General features: G+C 40.9%; 2 protein-coding genes across 5 annotated transcripts in view; one reads left to right on the top strand and one right to left on the bottom strand.

The window, feature by feature from the left end:
• The window catches only part of Gnpat (dihydroxyacetone phosphate acyltransferase), a 76,355-nt gene extending 75,739 nt beyond the window's left edge, over positions 1–616 (bottom strand). For 2 of the 4 annotated variants that reach the window (XM_019045548.2, XM_019045549.2), the window contains exon 1: positions 164–616. In XM_019045548.2, the coding sequence (XP_018901093.2) occupies positions 164–346 (183 nt within the window). In that variant the 5' untranslated portion in view covers positions 347–616. The remainder of the gene's footprint in view (positions 1–163) is intronic. The other 2 variants (XM_019045547.2, XM_072306363.1) reach the window with 2 other exon arrangements.
• Positions 617–7,552: 6,936 nt separating this feature from the next.
• Positions 7,553–20,894, top strand: part of AlaRS (alanine--tRNA ligase, cytoplasmic) — a 126,435-nt gene continuing 113,093 nt past the window's right edge. Inside the window, exons 1-2 of the mRNA XM_019057706.2 lie at positions 7,553–7,710; positions 12,615–12,769. Coding sequence (XP_018913251.2) covers positions 12,623–12,769 — 147 coding nt within the window. The 5' untranslated portion in view covers positions 7,553–7,710; positions 12,615–12,622. The remainder of the gene's footprint in view (positions 7,711–12,614; positions 12,770–20,894) is intronic.

Here is a 20,894-nt window from a genome sequence, read left to right as displayed (position 1 = left end):
CGATCTGTCCATACTCTCGCCATACAGGTACTCGAGGTACAAGGACAGGGTAGCTCCTGTGTTCGTATGGAAAATTGCAAAGGCGCTCCTATATAATTTCCTCAATTTCCTGCACATGAGTGATTAATTGAATTACTGAAGTTAAAAAGTAATACTTCCATACCTCCTGGATGATTTTCTGAATCCTTGGACTCCTAAGGACATCTTGGTGGATCCGATTGTGGTCAGTTTTGTTTGGGGCAGTGACATTTGAATGGCTTGGACTAAAGTCCCGCGACACCCAAGTGAAATCACTACTTGATCTGCGGCAGGATAAAATGTCTGTGTAGTTTGTGAAAGCACTCATGCTGCTGAACTAGGACTGGTCCCACTATTATTACTTAATAAAACATGGTTGAGTGAGTCATTGTGGATAGAGTACCTATTGTGGATTGTGGTCATTAAAAAACTGCCGAATGTTTAGTGCTTTAGTGATGTTTAGTGAATGTTTGGAATGTTTAGAATGTTTAGTGATTAACACGGGTCCTGCCATAGAATAATAACTAGCTGACCAAGGTACACTCTACTACAGGTATGGACAAATGGAATTTTAGAAAGTCGTCAAAACGCGTAGATTTGACAGCATCGAGAGTACGACTGCGAATGGCCAAGGCGGATAAAGAATGGTGGTCGCATTTCGTACCCTCTGGACGTCACACGGTATCGGGTACATCGGGTACATGGGCCGGCCGAGGCCGGGGGAGTCGGCTCAACCTTGAATTGCATGGCAAAAGCCGTACCCTCCTGACGTCACAATGCTTCAAGATGGCAGCCAAAATCGAAATGCGACCACCATTCTTTATCCGCCTTGGCGAATGGCATGTGCGGCAAATGGACGGTACGACTTCATACGTCACTCGATCGCCGATTTTCTCAGCGCTGCCACTTCGGCACCCCGTTTGTCCATACCTGTAGTAGAGTGTACCTTGCTAGCTGACGCTAGACCGTCGTAGGCAACGGCTAGACAAGGCGGATAAAGAATGGTGGTCGCATTTCGTACCCTCTGGACGTCACACGGTATCGGGTACATCGGGTACATGGGCCGGCCGAGGCCGGGGGAGTCGGCTCAACCTCGAATTGCATGGCAAAAGCCGTACCCTCCTGACGTCACAGTGCTTCAAGATGGCAGCCAAAATCGAAATGCGACGAGTGAACAGATTGGCCCAGATATTCCGGACCACATTTCACCAAAAACTGCTGTTTGTCAAACCGCCGTCAACACCTACCAAGCGGCGAGTAGGCCTTCGGCCATGCTCGGCAATCTTCGTAGCCAATCAGGTTGCCGCTCGCCGCCCGTAATCTCGTAATCTCAAAGAAGGCTTAAGAAGGTTCGGCCCTTACACTTTTCGGATTTTGGATTTGGGCATTCAGCCTGATTCTCTTTTCCTCTTTTCCGTAATTAATAACAATAAAAAATTCATTTAATAATTACTCAGCGGCACCTTGTCCAATTTGTGCCAAGCGCCTCTACAACTTTGCAAATTTGGACGTTACCTTTTGAACATTTCATCCCTTCCCTTTGAAATTACTTTTAATAAGTACACTTCACATATCACACGGGACTTTTATCCGCATATTTACTTGGCTTTATTCGCAAAGGATCTTTTAAGAAGTAAATTCTTTCGATAACTTATTGGGGATGGTCAAGTCACCAATTAGAGCCCGTCATTCCATGCCATTATTATTACAGGAATAGGTTTCTTACCTATAATTTGATGGGCACCGTGAGAATAATAGATAACCACAGTATTTGATCCGTGCCTTAAAAAATGAACTGCTGGTGGCAGAATCATCTTGGTGATGTTCATTAGGAATTCTAGACTTTATTCTATTTTTTCAGCAAATGAACCTTACATGGTAACTTGGAAAGTCTTGCCTCATATTCCTTGAGTTCTACTTAGTTTGATGCCAAAAAACAAGAAAATTCATGGAGAAACGTGCCTTAAAGGTGATGGTTCCCCCTCATACTTACTATCAGAGTTCCAACGGAAAAAATCTTGTTGTCATAGGAAAATACGGTTTCCATTGCTTCTTCAGCTGTTAATAGACAACTATGCGGGTTTGCTGGAGAATTTGGTGACTGCTAGGATTGTTAATTAGTATCTCCGAAGCCTGGTTGTTATAGCTAAACTTAAAGCATTGGCTTCAACGCATCGCAAAACCAGAACCTTGGAGAGACCAGCGAACATCCATGAGAAAGTGAGTGAGGAGCAAGGTACCTAGCATTGTACATCCGTCTGGATTTCACAACTACCGTTCCTAGGGATTTAGGATTCAGATTCGCACATCAACCAGTAAGCTTTTCTCCCAATCATCTTGATATAGAGGCAGCTATGCAAGGCGCAGCCAGGTAGTCCAATGCTCAAGCCACTTAATCAACACAAATATTATCCTAACTTACAACAAAATGACTTGTTTCTTCTCTAACAATGGAACCGGAAAATGTTACTTTGAATGCGCGAGAAACTTCTTTGGTCGAGATGAAGAAACGTAAATGAAGAAATGAGTCCGGAACATCTCGACCAGGTACAGGCCGCTTTGTTTACATTAGGAGTCTGGAGTATCTCGCCGCAATTTCACTTGAAATCACCATGAACAGATCAACGGGGTAACTGATATTTGATTTTACGAAAGGGATAAATGTTAGACGCGGACGAAAGTTCTTTTGTCGAGGTGAAGAAACGCTAACGCTGAGAAATTGAGTCTGGAACATCTCGAGGAAGTCCGCTCTGGGTCCGCTTTGTTTATGTCCGGACTATGTCTCCGTTCGTTTGTTTACATTAGGAGCGAGTTTGACACCGATGACGGACTTTGGTTTTTGATGAAAATTTGGTCTGGAATATCTGGGCCAAACGCAAAAACCAAATGCGACCACCATTCTTTATCCGCCTTGGACGCTATAGAGTCAGGCCGTTGCATGGAATAATAAGGCTACGCCTATAGACGCTATTAGTGCAACGTCACAGAAAAGCGATATTTATCGATTTTTTCGCATTGGTAGCATTGAAAGAGGTTATGCCAATGTTATTGTTTGGATCCAATTCGATATAATGGAGAATCCCTATGATGACGTCGCCACTAATAGCGTCCATAGAAAGGACACTCTCGCAGATTTCTTGACGAAGAAGAAGAACTATGGCATGAACTATGGAACGCCGTTAGTGTCAAAACCCTTTTCTTGCGCGCGCGGAATTTTTTCTGGCGCGCGGAATTTTTTTTCGGCGCGCGGAAAGAAAAAACCCGTTTTCGATGAAAATCTCTGAATTTCCGGATTCCGTGCCGGTTTTCGATATACTTGCGCCGTTTGTGTCAAAACTATTTTTGTCGGCGCGCCGCTTCAAATCTGTTCCGCGCGCGGAATTTTCGATATATCGATTCCTGCTCGCCGATCGTGTCAAAACTGTTTTTTCCGGCGCTGCACCAGAAAATAATTCGAAAAAGTGGCGCGCGGAATTATTTTCTGGTGCAGCGCCGGAAAAAACAGTTTTGACACGATCGGCGAGCAGGGATCGATATATCGAGAATTCTGCGCGCGGAACAGATTTGGAGCGCCGCGCCGGAAATAACTTTTTTAATATTTAACTAAACTTAAAAAGGGTGGGCATTACGAGTAGAGCTGAGCATACTCTACCCAAATATTATAGGGTTTTTGGGGTTTACTCTCCGACTTAATTAGTAGGAGAGCTTAATGGACCGCAAACCGTGCAGAAAAGCCCGGTCGCGTTGTTTCGTGTAAAACTAGTTAGGCAGCAGCCACCCGTCTTTTTTTTTTTTTTTTTTTTTTTTTTTTTTTTTTTGGGTCGTCATTTTTTAGAGGGAGTTTTTTAGGATTGGGCCGGGGTGGCTACCGCCACCTAGAATTCAGTCAGCATTAATTTTTGCAAATTTTGCTATTTAAAGGTAGTCAACGCCATAATGAATCCATTGATGTATATTACTCCTGGATAATATTCATATTGGGATTTAATTTCTGACTTATACCAAGTGTGAACCAACCGGCATTTCTTATCACGGCGGCTTACGGGAAAAGCAACGACTGCCTGTGTTTTTTCGACATTTTTTAATTCCATCGATATTAATTTGTGCAAATTTTGCTATAATTAGATAGTCAAAGCCATAATGAATCTATTGATGTATATTACTCCTGGATAATATTCATACAGGGATTTAATTTCTGATTTATACCAAGTGTGAACCAACCGGCATTTTTTTACACGGTGGCTTATGGAGAAATCAAGGACTGCTTGTATTTTTTCGACTTTTTTTTAATTCCATCGGTATTAATTTGTACAAATTTTGCTTTAAATAGATATCCAAAGCCATAATGAATCCATTAATGTATGTTACTCCTGGATAGTATTCATATATGGACTCAATTTCAGACTTATTACCGGCCTACTTGGCGGTGTGTGGACCTAGCCGACGAACGGAGCCGAGTCGGGAGTGGGGAGGTGGAGAGCGCTGGGTGCGAGTCTCTGCGTATGCGTCGTCGCTAGTCGCCGCACACTAGTCCCCGGTGAACTGGACAAAACAGCCTCGAAAAGTGACTTCAACGGCGATCCAGTACTTTGCGACTCTATTGTACTCTATGTTTGTGACACTGTGGAGGCCTAAAATACGGGAACCAATCAGAAATGGATTCAAATTATTCTATATGGCTCTATAGACGCTATTAGTGGCGACGTCATCATAGGGATTCTCCATTATATCGAATTGGATCCAAACAATAACATTGGCATAACCCATAGAGAAAAAAAAGGAGGTGTTTGCATTTCGGGCATCTTGGTATTTTTCATAGAGTATCTATAGCTTTGATGACGTCATTGGGTACAGCGACGTTTTTATCCTGTCGATTTTCTTGGAAATGGTGTAATTTAAGGAAAACTGTGTCAATATTACTTTTTCTCTCAAAAAAAGTTTTTCTTCAAATAAAAGTTTTTTTTTCCCCCCATAAAAGTTTTTTTTCCCGCTTAAAAGTTATTTTACCCCAAGAAGTTTCTTTTCCCGCATAAAAGTTTTTTTCCCCCGCACAAAAGTTTTTTTTTATAAGTTACCTACAACACTGTTGCCATATCGTTTCTGAAAACCCGAATTAATTCCAACCATAGATCGAATCGGTATCGATAGGCGATAGGTCGACCGCAAGTTGTGTGAACATAACCTCAAAATCAAAATACATATTACATCTAGCATCTAACGGATAGCCACAAATATGGAACGTGATGTGTTCATTTACCTAAACATTTTTATATTTGAGAATAAATAAAACCCGTAGATAGAAAAAAAATACGTTTGAGAGAAATTAATTAGTGCGATGTATAAATAAAGTGGCGCGAGAAAATAATTACGGAATTCGAAAAGTTCTCTGCTGTTACAAAAGTTGAAGACCTACAGAATCTTCTGTCCTCTTCACTGCTTGCTACTATTGCTGGTATCGCAAATCGGAGAGCAAAGGATATTGCAGCAAAAGAAGAAATTTTGCAAGGTAGGTATTCTTGCCTTTAGAATAGGTACAAAGGTTCAGAAAGTGTATCAGGAACACTGGTTTTATCTTAGAAGTTTTAACCTTTAAGGTGATTCGATGGACGCCATATTTTGTGTCAGAACGGCATGCGATATATCGCATCAATTGGTTCCATATTTTCAGCTACTCGTCATTTTTCTCCTATTTTGAGATCGCACTTCTGTTGTCAGGAGTCTAAAGCACTCACTTACCAATTTTAACAAAGAAATTCAACGTAATAAAGGCGTGGTTTTTTCAGAGAGGAAACATCGCATTCGATACTGATATCGAAACTGCACTCGAATGCGATATTTTCTCTCTGAAAAAACCACGCCTTTATTACGTTGAATTTCTTTGTTAAAATTGGTAAGTGAGTGCTTTAGACTCCTGACAACAAAATTGCGATCTCAAAATAGGAGAAAAATGACGAGTAGCTGAAAATATGGAACCAATTGATGCGATATATCGCATGCCGTTCTGACACAAAATATGGCGTCCATCGAATCACCTTAAAGGTTAAAACTTCTAAGATAAAACCAGTGTTCCTGATACACTTTCTGAACCTTTGTACCTATTCTAAAGGCAAGAATACCTACCTTGCAAAATTTCTTCTTTTGCTGCAATATCCTTTGCTCTCCGATTTGCGATACCAGCAATAGTAGCAAGCAGTGAAGAGGACAGAAGATTCTGTAGGTCTTCAACTTTTGTAACAGCAGAGAACTTTTCGAATTCCGTAATTATTTTCTCGCGCCACTTTATTTATACATCGCACTAATTAATTTCTCTCAAACGTATTTTTTTTCTATCTACGGGTTTTATTTATTCTCAAATATAAAAATGTTTAGGTAAATGAACACATCACGTTCCATATTTGTGGCTATCCGTTAGATGCTAGATGTAATATGTATTTTGATTTTGAGGTTATGTTCACACAACTTGCGGTCGACCTATCGCCTATCGATACCGATTCGATCTATGGTTGGAATTAATTCGGGTTTTCAGAAACGATATGGCAACAGTGTTGTAGGTAACTTATAAAAAAAAACTTTTGTGCGGGGGAAAAAAACTTTTATGCGGGAAAAGAAACTTCTTGGGGTAAAATAACTTTTAAGCGGGAAAAAAAACTTTTATGGGGGGAAAAAAAACTTTTATTTGAAGAAAAACTTTTTTTGAGAGAAAAAGTAATATTGACACAGACGGCGCACCATAGAAAAAGTCATTCTATAAAAAGTGCTTGAAATTATATAAAGAGTTGATTTAAGTAAAAAAATCGGACATTATGGTCCGTTTTTACAGCGTCAACATAACCCTCAACGAGCGTCTTGTTTACATTGATGACGTAGGTGGGTACAAATCCTCAAGATGCAAACACCTCCTTTTTTTTCTCTATGGGCATAACCTAGGGATGTCGATACTCAGGGAAGTATCGATACTCGGTATCGATACTGGTAATACTGGTATCGACTCTAAGCATCGATACCGGTATCGAGCATCGAGCTGAAGTATCGATACTTATGAGGTATCGATACCATCGATACTATTTCTGAATTATGCCGTGATTCTGAGTGTGCATGTGTCTGTCGGCCGTTAAATTCTGCCAGATTTACGCCTCTCTCGAAAAAGCCCTGTTCGCGTCCTTAGTCAACTATTTTGAGCCCTTAACTACAGTTATCAAACTGAGCTTTTACCATTTTTATTGAAGTATAATCATCTTGAGAAACTTGATTACTCCGTCGTTTGTCACAGTGCATCATGAAGGTGAAATAGTGGGGGGAGAATTTTTTAAAAAAGAAAAAGAGGCCTTCTTCATGGCCAAATCAGATTAAGTATCGATACCGTCGATACTGGGGTCTTGGCATCGATACTGCATGGTATCGATATCGTGGAGTATCGATGCCGAGTATCGTTAAGTATCGATCGAAAGTATCGATACTTTGCAAGTATCGGATAAGTATCGACATCCCTAGCATAACCTCTTTCAATGCCACCAATGCGAAAAAATCGATAGATATCGCTCTTCTGTGACGTTGCACTAAGAGCGTCTATGCCATGTGTCAATATGTATGACATTTACATTGGACATACAGCGTGTTGTTGCTGGGTATGTCAACTTACCATTGTCTTACTTTTACGGACTTATTTCATTTCGACGGCCGGATAAACAACAGGTAAGCATTTTGATCACTTATGGATATGGAAACTAAAGTACTCTCGAGCGAGGAATAATGCAGCTGCAAGCTGTTATACAGTGCGGAGAAGGTCAATCCAGCTGCTGTAAAGTCGGATTTTCCATTGTTCGGCAGAATGCTATTCAAACGGTTTGGGTTCGGTTTTGGAACCCCTTTTGTTTTCAACATTTGAGGACTTGATTGTAACAATAGCGAATGTTGAGTTTTCACATTGTGAGAAAATCGCGTTCGAAGTTTTCAAAGCTTTGCACTTTTCCGCCTGTAGAACTGAGAGCATACTTAGGAAGAATTTCCTAAAGAGCAACTTTTCTTGTAAAAAACACACATTTTACGATCTATGAAAGTGAAAACTTGAAGGAGTAATAGTGTTTTGAAAAAATGTAACATCTGCTATTGTTTCCGAAAACATTTTTTTATGCATGACGCAAAGACTTAAAGAAGGGTAAGGCCGGTGAAACAATTGAAATGAACGGAAAGTAAGTCAATGCCGAGTCATTGAATAAAATTGATCAAAAAACTAAACTGTTTGTAACTTCTACATCAAAAATAAGGAAAAAGTGGCAAAATCAGTTAAAAAATCAACAATTCTGGTGAGACAGTCCGGATATATATTATTTGAGTGTCAGCTGCAGTCCATGGGCGGTGCGTGGGCAGTTATCGCAAGTGTGTTTGAATATTCACAGTGTCCTGCCACGCCAGCCGGGGCCAAGGAGAACAGCGGATTCTCATATCCGCTGTCTTTACAAATAACATGGTTTTCAGTTCATATCTTACCGAAAAATTGCGCTGGAAGTCTGAAACTTTGCACAGGCATTCTTGAGGGCTCCAAAATTCCTAAAAGAGCGTTTTATCTAAAAATGGTGGATGTCAGCGACCGTTATTGTCACAAACAAGTCCTTGTATGCCGATGATTCATGCCTCATAGAGAGCAAAGGTTCGCGGGTGGTGATGTTTGCTGACGACACAGATCTTGTATTTTGGGGTTTGTCCTGGGAAGCTGTGATCAATCTGGATAATTTGGTGTTGAAAGATGTAATAAATCCGTGGTTTGCAAATAATATGTTTAATTTACATGTGGGTAAGACAGTGTGTGTCTTTGTTCTCAGAGGAGTCATATCAGACATTGACTTCTTGGGGCTCGTTCTGCATGAGCATGAGTGTGCTAGACAGGGCTGTAGGTGTGAGCCTCTGGTGATCTCAAGAGCTGCAAAATACCTGGAAGTTTTCGCTGATTGTTTTCTCTTTTGAAGGTGACACATCGATATTCTGATGGCTCGTTTTCGCAAGGTTACAGCAACCATCCTTAGTCTGCGGGGAATATTGGGGGTGGACTCCTTATGAGTTATTTACATAGCCCATTTCCAGGTTTCCATGAGCTATGGAATTGGGATCAATGAAAGTGCGTGTAAGGAGGCTCTTGATAGGGTGATAAGGCTTCAGTGGGGTATTATAGAGGGGATTTTGCAGCTACCCAAGACCTATCCTTCCGATGAACTTTGTTCTCCGCTTAATGTATCCTCCTTTGAATATTTGTATTGGTTGGATACTCTGAAATTGTTAATGGTTTTTTTTTCCAAAGGCGAGCTTTGTTGGGCAGTTGTATAGGCTCAGCGGTGGTAGGTGGAGGGTAGTTGCTGTCCCTTACTTTCGGCTGGAATTGGGAAGAGGATCTGTAGAGTACAGGTGCCTGGATCTGTTTAATCAGCTCCCAGATTTTTTTAAGCTTGTCCTCATGGTGGGAGGGGAAGATCGCTCCTGCCTTTTACCGAGGGTAAAGAATTTTTTTCAAGTTATTCTATGAGGGTCTTCAGTTTGTCCTTTGTTATGTTTTGTTGTTCTTGTTCCGTTGCTTTGTCTCTGTGTTTAGCATTAGTTGTTTTATACGGTTTTGGGGAATATTATTCGTTTTTAATCTGTGTTAGATCAGCCTGTTGCCAAAATCATTGTTTTTCTTTTTAATTCCATTTGTTGTATTCTTTTTTCCTCTATAGTTTGCCGGGCAGTCAGGGTCTCCCTTTCCCGGGTTAGACTCTTTTAGTCTTTTCGTTTTTATTATTTTTTTATACTGTAAAAGTAAATTAATTTAATAATAAAAACCTACATTTCATGCACAGATATCCACTGACATGGAATTGGAGATTGGAATTTTAAAATTGTTCTGTTATTGAACAGTGACGGGAAACCATAAGGGTGTTGCTTGCAGGTATGACTCGCACAGCTCAGATGGAAGGTATAAAGTATGTGCGCAGAACGTTAGTGTTTGAGTAGTAGGTCATGCAATCGATGGTTTTCAATGATAGCAACTTTAAGGTGATTGTTCATGGTCTGTTATGCAGTGGAACCGGCACGCGAGATGTAGCATCGATTATGTAAAAAATTTCGGCAGATTTTGAATTTTTAGCCCATGACAGAATGATAGCCTCCTCGCATGAGTCTAAAAAATCATTTTTAACAAAAAAATTAGCAAATTTCAGAGAAAAGAAAGGATCTTTTTAGGAAAAGATACCATGTATGGACACAGCACTTAATCGATAATAGAGATGTTGCATGTGTGAGGAATTTGCGATTTGACTGCTGCTTCTTTTGAGAAAGTTCGCGAGAAACACGATGGTGCCACTGGTTTTCCTTGAAATCAACTCCCAAGTTCAAAAAAAGCTCTCGAGCTGAGGCCAAAATGGAGGGGATATCCCACGCTATCCTGAGAGTCCACCTCTACATCAAGACAAGCTCTCCATGCTAAGATAGGGAGCAAATACATTAGCAGGGTTGCCGTGATTTCAGTTTAAGAGTTCCCAAATAAGGTGGCAGCTCTGTCAATGTATTTGCTTCCTATCTTTGCACGGAGAGTTTGTCTTGATGTAGAGGTGGACTCTCAGGCAGGCCCGCCACATCCCATCTCGGGCCCTGGTACCAGTTTTAAGGTCCGGGGCCCAAGCACGGGGGGGGGGGGGGGGGGGTCCGAGGGGCATCCCTCGAAAAATTTTAGAATTTATACGACTAATCGGACGCATTGTGAAGCTTCCATAATGAATTTTTCCATAAATTTCTGCGGAATAATTATGGTTTTTTTTCTACTTTCAGCACAAAATACTTGCGAATTGTTGGATTCAAAACATCTGGAAATTTTTTTTTTTTTGGGGGGGGGGCATATGATACTATTTTCAGTTCTATAAGGGCCAGGCCCCCTTTGACTCCCTTTTCGTTTGTCTATGGCAAGGGAGTTGAGCCATGAGCCATTGAAGTTGAAGATGCCCAGACTGAAGACCCTTAGCATCTGACGACGGAAGAAATTTATACGCAGTTACTAAAAATATCCCTCTGTACTGTAAATCTTGAAAATAGATAGAAATTTTCCAAGAAGCATACTTCTTTGAAAATTTAAGAAGAATTCTACAGTGCCCCAGCGTGTTTCTGAAAATCTATTCACCTTTTGCGAAATTTTTAGGGTAAATTTTTCACTTTTTCTTACGAAACAAGGGTTGCATGTGAATTCGTAGTGGTTTTTCACGGGTAACCCGGGCCCCGGTACCAGGGACCCAGTATCCCCCCCCTTGTGGCGGGCCTGCTCTCAGGATAGCGTAGGGTATCCCCTCCATTTTGGCCTCAACTTGAGAGCTTTTTTTGAACCTTGGGAGTTGATTTCATGGAAAACCAGTGGCACCATCGTGTTTCTGCTGACGTGTTTCTGCTATTCTGCTGACAGGATAGAAAAATCAAGGAAGTTTTCAAGAAAATACATGTGTATTTTTCATAGGAACATAAGTCCATGTACACTTTCGTTCCTATGAGAAAATGAAGTATGAAAAGAAGTCTGCAACGTCGCTCATGGAGGTATGTGGTTTTGGACTTCAACCATTGATATGTCCGAAGAGGAACAAAAAAAACCGGAATTTTGCTGTAACTTGACAACGGTGGAAAAATTTTGGGTTCTTTCGTTAAAGGGTGTAACTAGAAACTGTGAACAGTCACTAGGCCAAATTTTAACGTCGTAGCACATTTTCTTCTACTTTGGCTAGACTTGGCTTAAGGGGTTGTCTGCCGAGTTCGTTGTTTTTGAAGATGGGTGATATTCACGGGCAATGCGCAACTAAGTCTGTCAATTTTTGAATTAAATCTTGCAGGGAACATGTTTCACTCATGACATTAGTGAATAAATGTTTTACTTTGTTCTAGAGTGTGATTTATTGTTTGAACGTCGGCTGGACGCCCACTGGCAGTCACCGGATAGAACCTAAATGGGGGATCAATTCGGTAACAACGCGTTGACTGCCCAAATTTTTCACAGCAATGTGTTGAATATTTCTGCATTACATTCAAGTGGCATCTGCTAGTAAATTAAATGATCTATAACCAACCTCATTCACAAAAATGCAATTTTTTGTATTATTTGCATAGATTCTATTAAATGGCAACGGCTGTTTGGAGCCATACAGGGGTGTCGGGCGATACAGCACCATTATTAAAGCAAGAAACCGTACTTACACTGAAGTTTTTAATGAGAATTTGTCCCCCAGAAGCAGCTCTTCAAAATCGTAACAGAGAAAGTCGTGTGTTTATCGAGTAAGAGAGAAAATCTTGAGCGTCGAGTGTTGTTACTGAAATTGACTCATCTTCAAGAACGACGACCTCGCTAGACAACCCTTTAAACCAAGTCTCGCCGAAATAAAATAAAATATGCCACGACGTTGAAATTTGGCCTATTGACTCTTCATAGCTCCTAGTTACACCTACTAGCGGTGGAACCCGAATATTTTCCATCATTGCCAAGTTACAGTAAAATACCGGGTTTTTTTGGGTTCCTCCTCGTACATATAACGAATTTGTGCACAGATGCTCCCTTGGATTTCAAATATTTTTTTATTTCTTTATCCTCTTGATTTCAGCAAAAACGATGGCTCCTGCTGCATCAGCTAACCATGTGCGGCAAAGATTTATGGATTTCTTCATTTTGAAGAAAAATCACGAGTATGTACATTCATCATCAGTAATCCCACTGGACGACCCAACATTATTATTTGCGAATGCTGGCATGAATCAGGTTTGTTTATACTTATCGTTAGTTTAGGTCAATGCTTTTTATGATCGGGTATTTGGACGGGTGCAGTCCCACAGAATACTGCACCCTTCCTCAGGGGTGCAGAAAATTCCCCACCATTTAATCAGCTGGCCGGTGCAGAAATGAGAAGTTCCAGAAAACAGATTTTAAAAATAAGACAGTCACGAAAAAAGGGGGTTTGGAAAACAGAAATACATGTTTGTGCGAGCCTGCACGGATTGAAATCTTCCTCTGTACCATAAAATTATAGAACGGCGACCGCCACTTTGAAGTTCCCGGCTCCCGGTGTCCAGCGCGCCTGAAAATCGGTGAGAGGAACCCCGGCGACCGGGTCTTCGGCCGCCCCGCGGGGTTTTCCGATCTGTGCCTCCGGGGAGTTGCTGCCGCCCCTCAGGGTTGTTTCGGGAAAACCGTCGCCATTTGCCCCCTTCGTCCTTTCGGAGTGCCTTCGAACGGCCGGCGTGTAAGTGCTCTCGGATTTACGGACACGAAATTCTTCGGAGGGGCGCTACTACGCCTTCTCTCTTGTACCACACATTCCGTACCTTCCCTTTCGTCCTCCGGGCCAGGGCTTTGAAGCGCCTCTTGAGGTTATAACGTACAGCATCGGCTCGCAGCATCAGCATCGATGCTGTATGCTCAGGTAGTGGCCTTGCGGGCGTATGGCTCCGAGCCTGATGCGCGCAACTTGCCGCCGCACGGTGGATCGAGTCAATGGTACAGGTCTGTCATGGGCGATTCGGGCAAATCGCATTTTTCAAGGGACAACAGTGTTCCTTAAGAGTTATGTTTTTAGGATCTGACAATGATTTGGAATGAAACATGTTCATTTTTGTGACAGAAGGCACCAAAGAGGGGCTCTGCGTAACTTTTCATTTTAGCGAAAAATCGTCCAAGTCTTTCTTTTCCATTTAACTTGCTTCTGTTTAAATTAATGCTAGTTTCATTGATTGATTCTAATTCCTCAGAGTCTGGAGGACACATTGCACTAGTAATTTTTTGTATTCGGCCCATTTTTTCAATGATTATGTTTGCACCAATGTGCTTATATCAAAAAGCAAAAAAAAAGTCTAGGTAAACTTTTAACTACCTACCCATCCGCCAGAAAACTTTCATCGCTAGGCATGTTCGCAGGCGTCCTGAAAATACGATTCCGCAATATTTGGGTGCCACTTTGCGCCACTTTGGCCGTGACGTCACTTTTTCTGTTGCGTTCCGAGATTGTGCGCGAGCCGTATCTCGAAAATCAAGCGACCGGTGAGCTGCCGCTTGCTTCAGTTTAAATTAAAACTAGTTTCATTGATTGATTCTTGTTCTTCAGAGTCTGGAGAACACATTACGCTAATAATTTTTTAACGCTCCTCTCAAATGCGTACTTACTTTTTCAATTTTTCACCTATTTCGATGTAATCAAAGTGCAGTCAGTGCGAAACTAATTACACTGCGAGTACGTTTTAACGTCAAATTTTGGACGTTTAAGTCCGGCAAATTTTGGAATTTTTGCGGTTTTTTGCGTTGCTTGTTTTTTAAGTTTGATGCGGTTTGAGAGCGGAAGATGAGGATGAGAGTGATGGGGAACTGAACATGAAGAAGAAGAAGAATAAGGAGAAGCAGATGACTGTCATGTTACATGTTTTTTCTTTTTTCTTTTTTCCTTTTCGAGCCATCTAGTGTTTTTCCTACTCTAAGTCCCTGCTCCGTCCTCTAAATGTAAATATGAATGAAAATAAAATATGTAAGTGATCTTGAATATTTTCAAAGAATTCATAATTGTATTTCATTTGTTTTTTCACCAATCCTTATGCATAAAAATGATATCTTATGACAAAGTTTCGAAATTAACTTTGATGTGAAGGGAATAATATATCTGATGCAGCAGCTCATATCTGGGTAGGTATTTTTGTGTATTTATAACACTTATTTGTAAGTTTTCATAATTTTATTCATAATTTATTCTCTTCCATCATGAAAAATTAAAAACTCCGTCCAACGAAGTAAAACACAGACGCCTAAACTTTGCACCTGTACAGTTTTTTAGACAAAATGCACAAAAAAGGGTCTTCAAATACGTTGTTCACCTAAAATAACATCAAAAATGAATTCTATGCGAAAAATTACATGAGACAAATGGTACATATTTGATCAAATGACCAGGAATATTCGTTCCCTCGTAAAATTAGAAGCGCAATGCTCCATGACCGACCTCTCCCATTGACTCGATCCACCGTGGGCGCGGCGGCGCCGGCCACAGGTGTCGTTGCCGCCGCGCCGGCCGCTTGCCGCCCGGGTCGCATATTCCCAAATAGTACGGTGGGTACGATCAAAATCGACGATTTTTTGATTGGAAATTGCCACTTCGGGAGGTCATACTAGATGAAAAAATAAAAGTTTTTGTCCGTAGAACCACTTTCAAATCCGTGCAGGATCCAAGATGGCGGCCGTTAAAGATGGCGGCCAAGCGCTTTTTTGAAGTGCTATATCTCTGTTGCTAAAAATCCGGTTGATGACGTCATCCAAAGCGGTACCGCTTTGGATACCGCTTGGGTGTCACTACTATAGTGACACCCTTGGTTTCTTCCACCTTGCTCTCATTTTTCAGGCTGACACACAATTTTACTGGTTACTCAACGTGAAACAAAATTGAAACATGCGTGAAACTCGGATAAAAGCAAATTGGAGGGTTTCACTTCCTTGGCGGGTAACGGCATGAATCGAATTTTTCAAAGCACGATATCTCGGTTAACATTGAACTTTCAGAGTTGCTGTTGGAACAGATCCTACTATTTTTAGCTGCTTTACAAGATTCAAGCATCAGAACACGTTTCTGTGACCAGCTCGACTAATCTAAGCAAGAAATCTGTATACCTAAACCATAGCTAATATTCCACGAGAATGCCGATAATCGCCGTTTTATCCCCATTTAAAATCGAGATAAATTACATAATGAATCAAGTTTGTTGCGGTTTATCATTCATATCATATCTACCAGCGTAATTTAAGAAAACCGATATCCGCCCCTGCGCCTGCTAAGAAAACCTCTATTTACCGCCAAAAATAGAGGCGACATGCAGGTATATTTTTCCAGGGTTTGAAAACAGGCATCTGGAAGTGCCTTTGAGGACGAAAGAGGGAAAAACGCCGCTGTTGCATCGGAAAAGTTTTCCACGTGCACTATGCGCTTGGTTGTAGGGAAGGATTCTAAGCCCGCTGATCATTTTGCGATCAATTTTAATTAAATAGTAGAGTTCACCTCTAAGCGAGAAAATTGTAGAAATCGTTCCTAAAATTCCATGAGAATGCTGATTATCGGCAATATATCGTCGTTTAAAAAAGTAATGAATCAAATTTGTTGCGGTTTCATCCATCTCCATCTCATAAAAACTTAAGGAATCAGTTCGTTATACATTTTTTCATATTTATCATGTTAACCAGAGTATTTATTTTTTTATTATAGGTATTCACTTCGTCTCAAGAGGGTATGAAAAGATTTTCCAAAATTAAAAATTTTCATGAAAATTTTGCGATGAATGATCAAAAAACAGCGAATATTCCAGTTCTGTAGCGTATGAACGTGGGCCGACGCGAGGTTGCACGGCGCATAAGTGGCGAACCTCTACCCGAGCGCGCGACCAAAACCGTCCTCACGCGTTTTCTATTCGTCACACAAAAAAGGTTTTGGTATCGTTTTGAAGGTCAGAAAATCTTCTATCCACCTCAAGCAAATAAAGGGCTCTAATTGCGCCCAGAAACAAAAAATCAATGGCTGTTAAGATGATCGAAATTGAAAAATTCACGTATTTTTTCATAATATGGAAAATTATTTAAAGGTAAATGTAAAAATGCACATTATTTGAAAAGATCTTTATAGTAGCTTTCAAACGAGACCAAAAGTTTGAAAATCGAACAAACGGTTGGAGAGATACAGCGCAGTGGCGTGGCGTGAATTGCGATGTATCGATTGGTATTCCATTTAAACCTATGGGAAAGGATCGATTGTAAGGGTGTTCGCAGCGAACACCTTAATAATCGATTCTTTACGATAGGTTTAAATGTCAGAACAATCGATACATCGCAATTCACGCCACGCCACTGATACAGCGCCTTTTACACGTGTGAAGCGCGCCCCTGGCCATGAACGCGGGGTGGAAATCGCGCGCCGCGGCCGATCGCGCGATACTTAAATGGCTCTCGCGGGCTAACTACTCGTAGCACAAAAATGGTTTTGGTATCAAATCAAACGCGAGATTAAGACCCATCTCTTTTACTGAAGAGAAAATATCAATTTTCCTGCTCAGTTAAAAGTTATTTTGCTTTGAAATTTTAGGAATTTTTAAGGAAAAAATTTTTTGTAACATTTTGGACAAATTGTTGGCCAAATTGACTTTGTTATAATTTATTCATATTCTAGGCCTTTTTAACTCTCCTTTAAAAAAAAGAAAATAAAAATCGGACAATTAGCAACAGAGATATAGCACTTCAAAAAAGCGCTTGGCCGCCATCTTGGATCCTGCACGGATTTGAAAGTGGTTCTACGGACAAAAACTTTTATTTTCTCATCTAGTATGACCTCCCGAAGTGGCAATTTCCAATCAAAAAATCGTCGATTTTGATCGTACACACCGTACTAAAACCCCTCGTTGAATGTGAAATCCAGTTTAGACCCCAACCGCAGCCCCTTGTGCGGGTCTGAGACTCCTCCGCACCGGCCGCGCCGCGCCGCACTATGGTCCGAATAGCCGGTTTAAGCGGCAATAAATCGAAAAAGTGAAGTTTGGAAAAAGTTAGATTTTAAGCGGTAGATCGATAGTATGTACATTCTGTAGAGAAGACTCCTGTAAAATTTCACTTCGATTAAAGCACTAATAAAGATGTGACAAGCCTGGGAAGTACGGCGCGCGGAGCACTTTATGAGTGCGATTCCAGTTACCGAGCGGCAGTGCTGTGTTTAAGGGCTTGTTTTCGTCGTTTCACCGTACCTGAAAGTGTTTGGGCACTTGATTCACAAAATATAAGATAAGTTTAAGATGTTTCATGCTGAAACTGTTCTTTTTCATCATATCTAATGTTCTAGATTAACCCTTAGACATAGTCACTTTTTTCAATAAAGTCGCAAAAGTAGGACCCAAAAAATATCCTTTGCACCTCTGAGCACCTCGTAATTTTACTCGGAAGTTATTGTCATGACTCTAGACTACCTTTTAGTCTGAGTGGCAGATCAATCACACACAATCGCCTCAAGTTATTTCTCATGAAAAAGACGTTTTCGCGTTTCTTATCACTTACAACAATTACCTATCATATGCCATTGACGATGACTTTTATCATGTTCCATTGTCATATTCTAGCAAATCGAATGCATTAGAGCCTAAATCTGCCCAGGCAGAATAATACGAGTTGATGGGGTTGATCGGGACCAATTGAAACTTGTGCTCAAGAACAGCAAAGAATCGCCTCGGGAGGCTACTTTGAGGTCCCGTAAAAGTTTTTTTTTTGACGTTTTAAGTGTTTCAAACATATAATCTATCAGTGTAGATATATGTTAGCATAAGTTTAGCTTGGCAGACGAAAACAAGTCTAAACGGTTGATCGGTGGGACTTGAAAGTAAGGCTCCCGAGCAATGAAATTGTCTTAGGAAGCCACTTTGAGGTCCCGTAAACGTTTTTTTTTTTACGTTTACCCATGTTTCAAACAAATAATCTATCAAAATGGATATATTTAAGCTTAAGTTTAGCTTGGCAGACGAAAACAAGTTCAAACGGCTGATCGGTGGGACTTGAAAGTAGGCCTCTGGAGCCATGAAACGTAGAAGTATTATCTTGAGCTGTCTTTTTCAAGTTCCCTTGATAGTAGTGTTTGACGAGGCTCTACTTTTAGCTTCTTATAGTCCATCCAATGTAAAATTAATTTTTAAACTTATAAAAAAAAAAAAAATCTACCGAGAATCGAACCCGGGATATCAAGAAGACAAGGGAGACGCGATGTCAACTGCTCCACCGCGTCAGCTTGAGCTGTTTGCCTCAATTCAAGGTTTGTGAACAAAATATTACCACAGTTATATAAAGTATAAAAATGTTAAAAATGGATTTTTCCTGAAGAATATTAGCATTTTTGCACTCAGCGACCCTAAAATCCCCTGAAAACTCATGTTGCGAGGTTTAAACATACATATCTGATTTAATGCCGCTTAAACCGGCTATTCGGACCATAGTGCGCCGCGGCTCGGCTCGGCTCACGCTGGTCCCTCGTCTTTCGAACAAACCAAGGTTCCAATTTTGGCTTTTTTCTATGCAGTGAAAATATTTTTAAAAGCAGAATTTGAGGACTTTTTCGGCAAAATGGCGAATGGAGCTTGCTATGCTGCCATGATTGCGCAAGTTTCATAGCGTTCGCGGCAAATGAAATTCATTCACAGTCAATGTACGTCCTTACAATCGCCAGGAAAAACTAGGAGCAGATTCAACGAAAAATTAATAGCAAAACAGTCGGATAGAGAACTACGTTACACAATCTTAGCAGCATTGGACGTCTCATACGCCCTTTTACCGAAAAATGCCTCAATTATGTGCAGTGAAAAAATTTTTAAATGCAGAAAATTTCGCAATGCAGAGTCATGCCGTCACCTTCGTTGATCACATGATGAATAAACTTGTCTATTGACTATGCCCGCCGTTTTGTTCTGTGTAAAAAACATTTCTGATGGAAAATTCTCGGAACATTTTTAGAGCAGTGCAATGCTTATGCATCTCACAAGCCTCTTTAATTAGTGGAATTTGCGGAGCTTCTGCACTGGAAAAAAAATTATCATGTAAGAAGAAATATTCTTGAATTTGCCGCTAAGAGGAGATTTCTCTTGACTTAAGCTGCCAAATGCGTGCTTTGAGAAGAAAGCTGCAAAATGCGTGCTTTGAGAAGAAAGCCGCTCATATCAAGCAGGATTCGGCTTTATTCAAGTGATCTTATTCTTGATTCAAGAGCAGTATTCTTGACGAAAAATTCAAGTAATTTTTTTTTCTTTCTTTCTTTCAAATATTTCCTTTCTTTTACTTATAGCTCTGCGCAGAACATATCACCTTGCTTGAAAGGATAAACAATGAATAGGTGGTGAAGAAGAGTTATAAAAAAAAATCTCTGCATTTGCGAGGATGAATATGCACTTGGTGTCTCACCCGAACCAATAAGAGAGATATTAAAACCCCATTAAAGAGGAATAGAAATTTACATGAAAAATAAAAATGTTCTCCAAAAAAGTTCATCATTCAACTTCGTCGTTTAAGAGACTGGACATTAATATTCAATTAATGAAGGCAGAAACCTATAAATACTGAAATTTCAAATGAAAATGATGTTTTAAAGCAAGGTTGATCAATTTTTTCGCGGTGTTTGGAAACATTGCAATGAATCAAATCAGGCACGAACATCCCTTGGACACTGATAAAGTAGGAGGCAACACGCCGCCTAAATCAATATCATCGATGCTCGTTATTTGAAATCCATTTCGGAAGAGACAGGGTAACTCTCGACTTGACTCTGACCTGAAAAAATCATCCCAAGTGGATCGAATAAATAATCATGGTTTTTCTTGAACTAATCAATGGTGCATTTAAAAATGCACTCATCATGTGACAACTCTGCGAAGGGCTTGTTTTGAGGAGAAAGACGATTTTTACGGAAAACAAAAAGAGTGGACCGCGAGGTCACTCCCATTCATTTCGGAGGGTTGAAGAGACAATCAGACGGGAGAAAGGAGAAAGGATGGCCGCAGTGCCCAAGGCTACTTGCTGAAGAGCCTCATGCCGACCGCGGGAGGGCTCAGAAGGCAGCGGCTAAGGATTTTGAGAACGGGCTAGATTTTTCACATTTCACGCGGGGTTTGGGAATATGCCGAATTTCGGCGGCGAATTGGACGCAGCTTGGCTCCGAAAGCGGTGTTGCGTGCCATTCGTATAGAGCGGTCCGCTGGTCGACTCATTTGCACGTCGAAACTCGCCAACGAACGCCCAGCGGAATCGCGCCTTAAGGCCTTGTCTCCACGGCGCAACTGTTGAAGGAAGTTAGCGCAACTGTTGCGTGTTTGTTCCGCGTTTGTTGCACCAACCGAGGTTCCCT

The sequence above is a fragment of the Bemisia tabaci genome, chromosome 1 (assembly GCF_918797505.1).
Source record: "Bemisia tabaci chromosome 1, PGI_BMITA_v3".
In the NCBI taxonomy this organism is placed as follows: domain Eukaryota; kingdom Metazoa; phylum Arthropoda; class Insecta; order Hemiptera; family Aleyrodidae; genus Bemisia; species Bemisia tabaci.
Note: the sequence above shows the minus strand (reverse complement) of the source record. Positions and strands in the feature narration are given on the sequence as shown.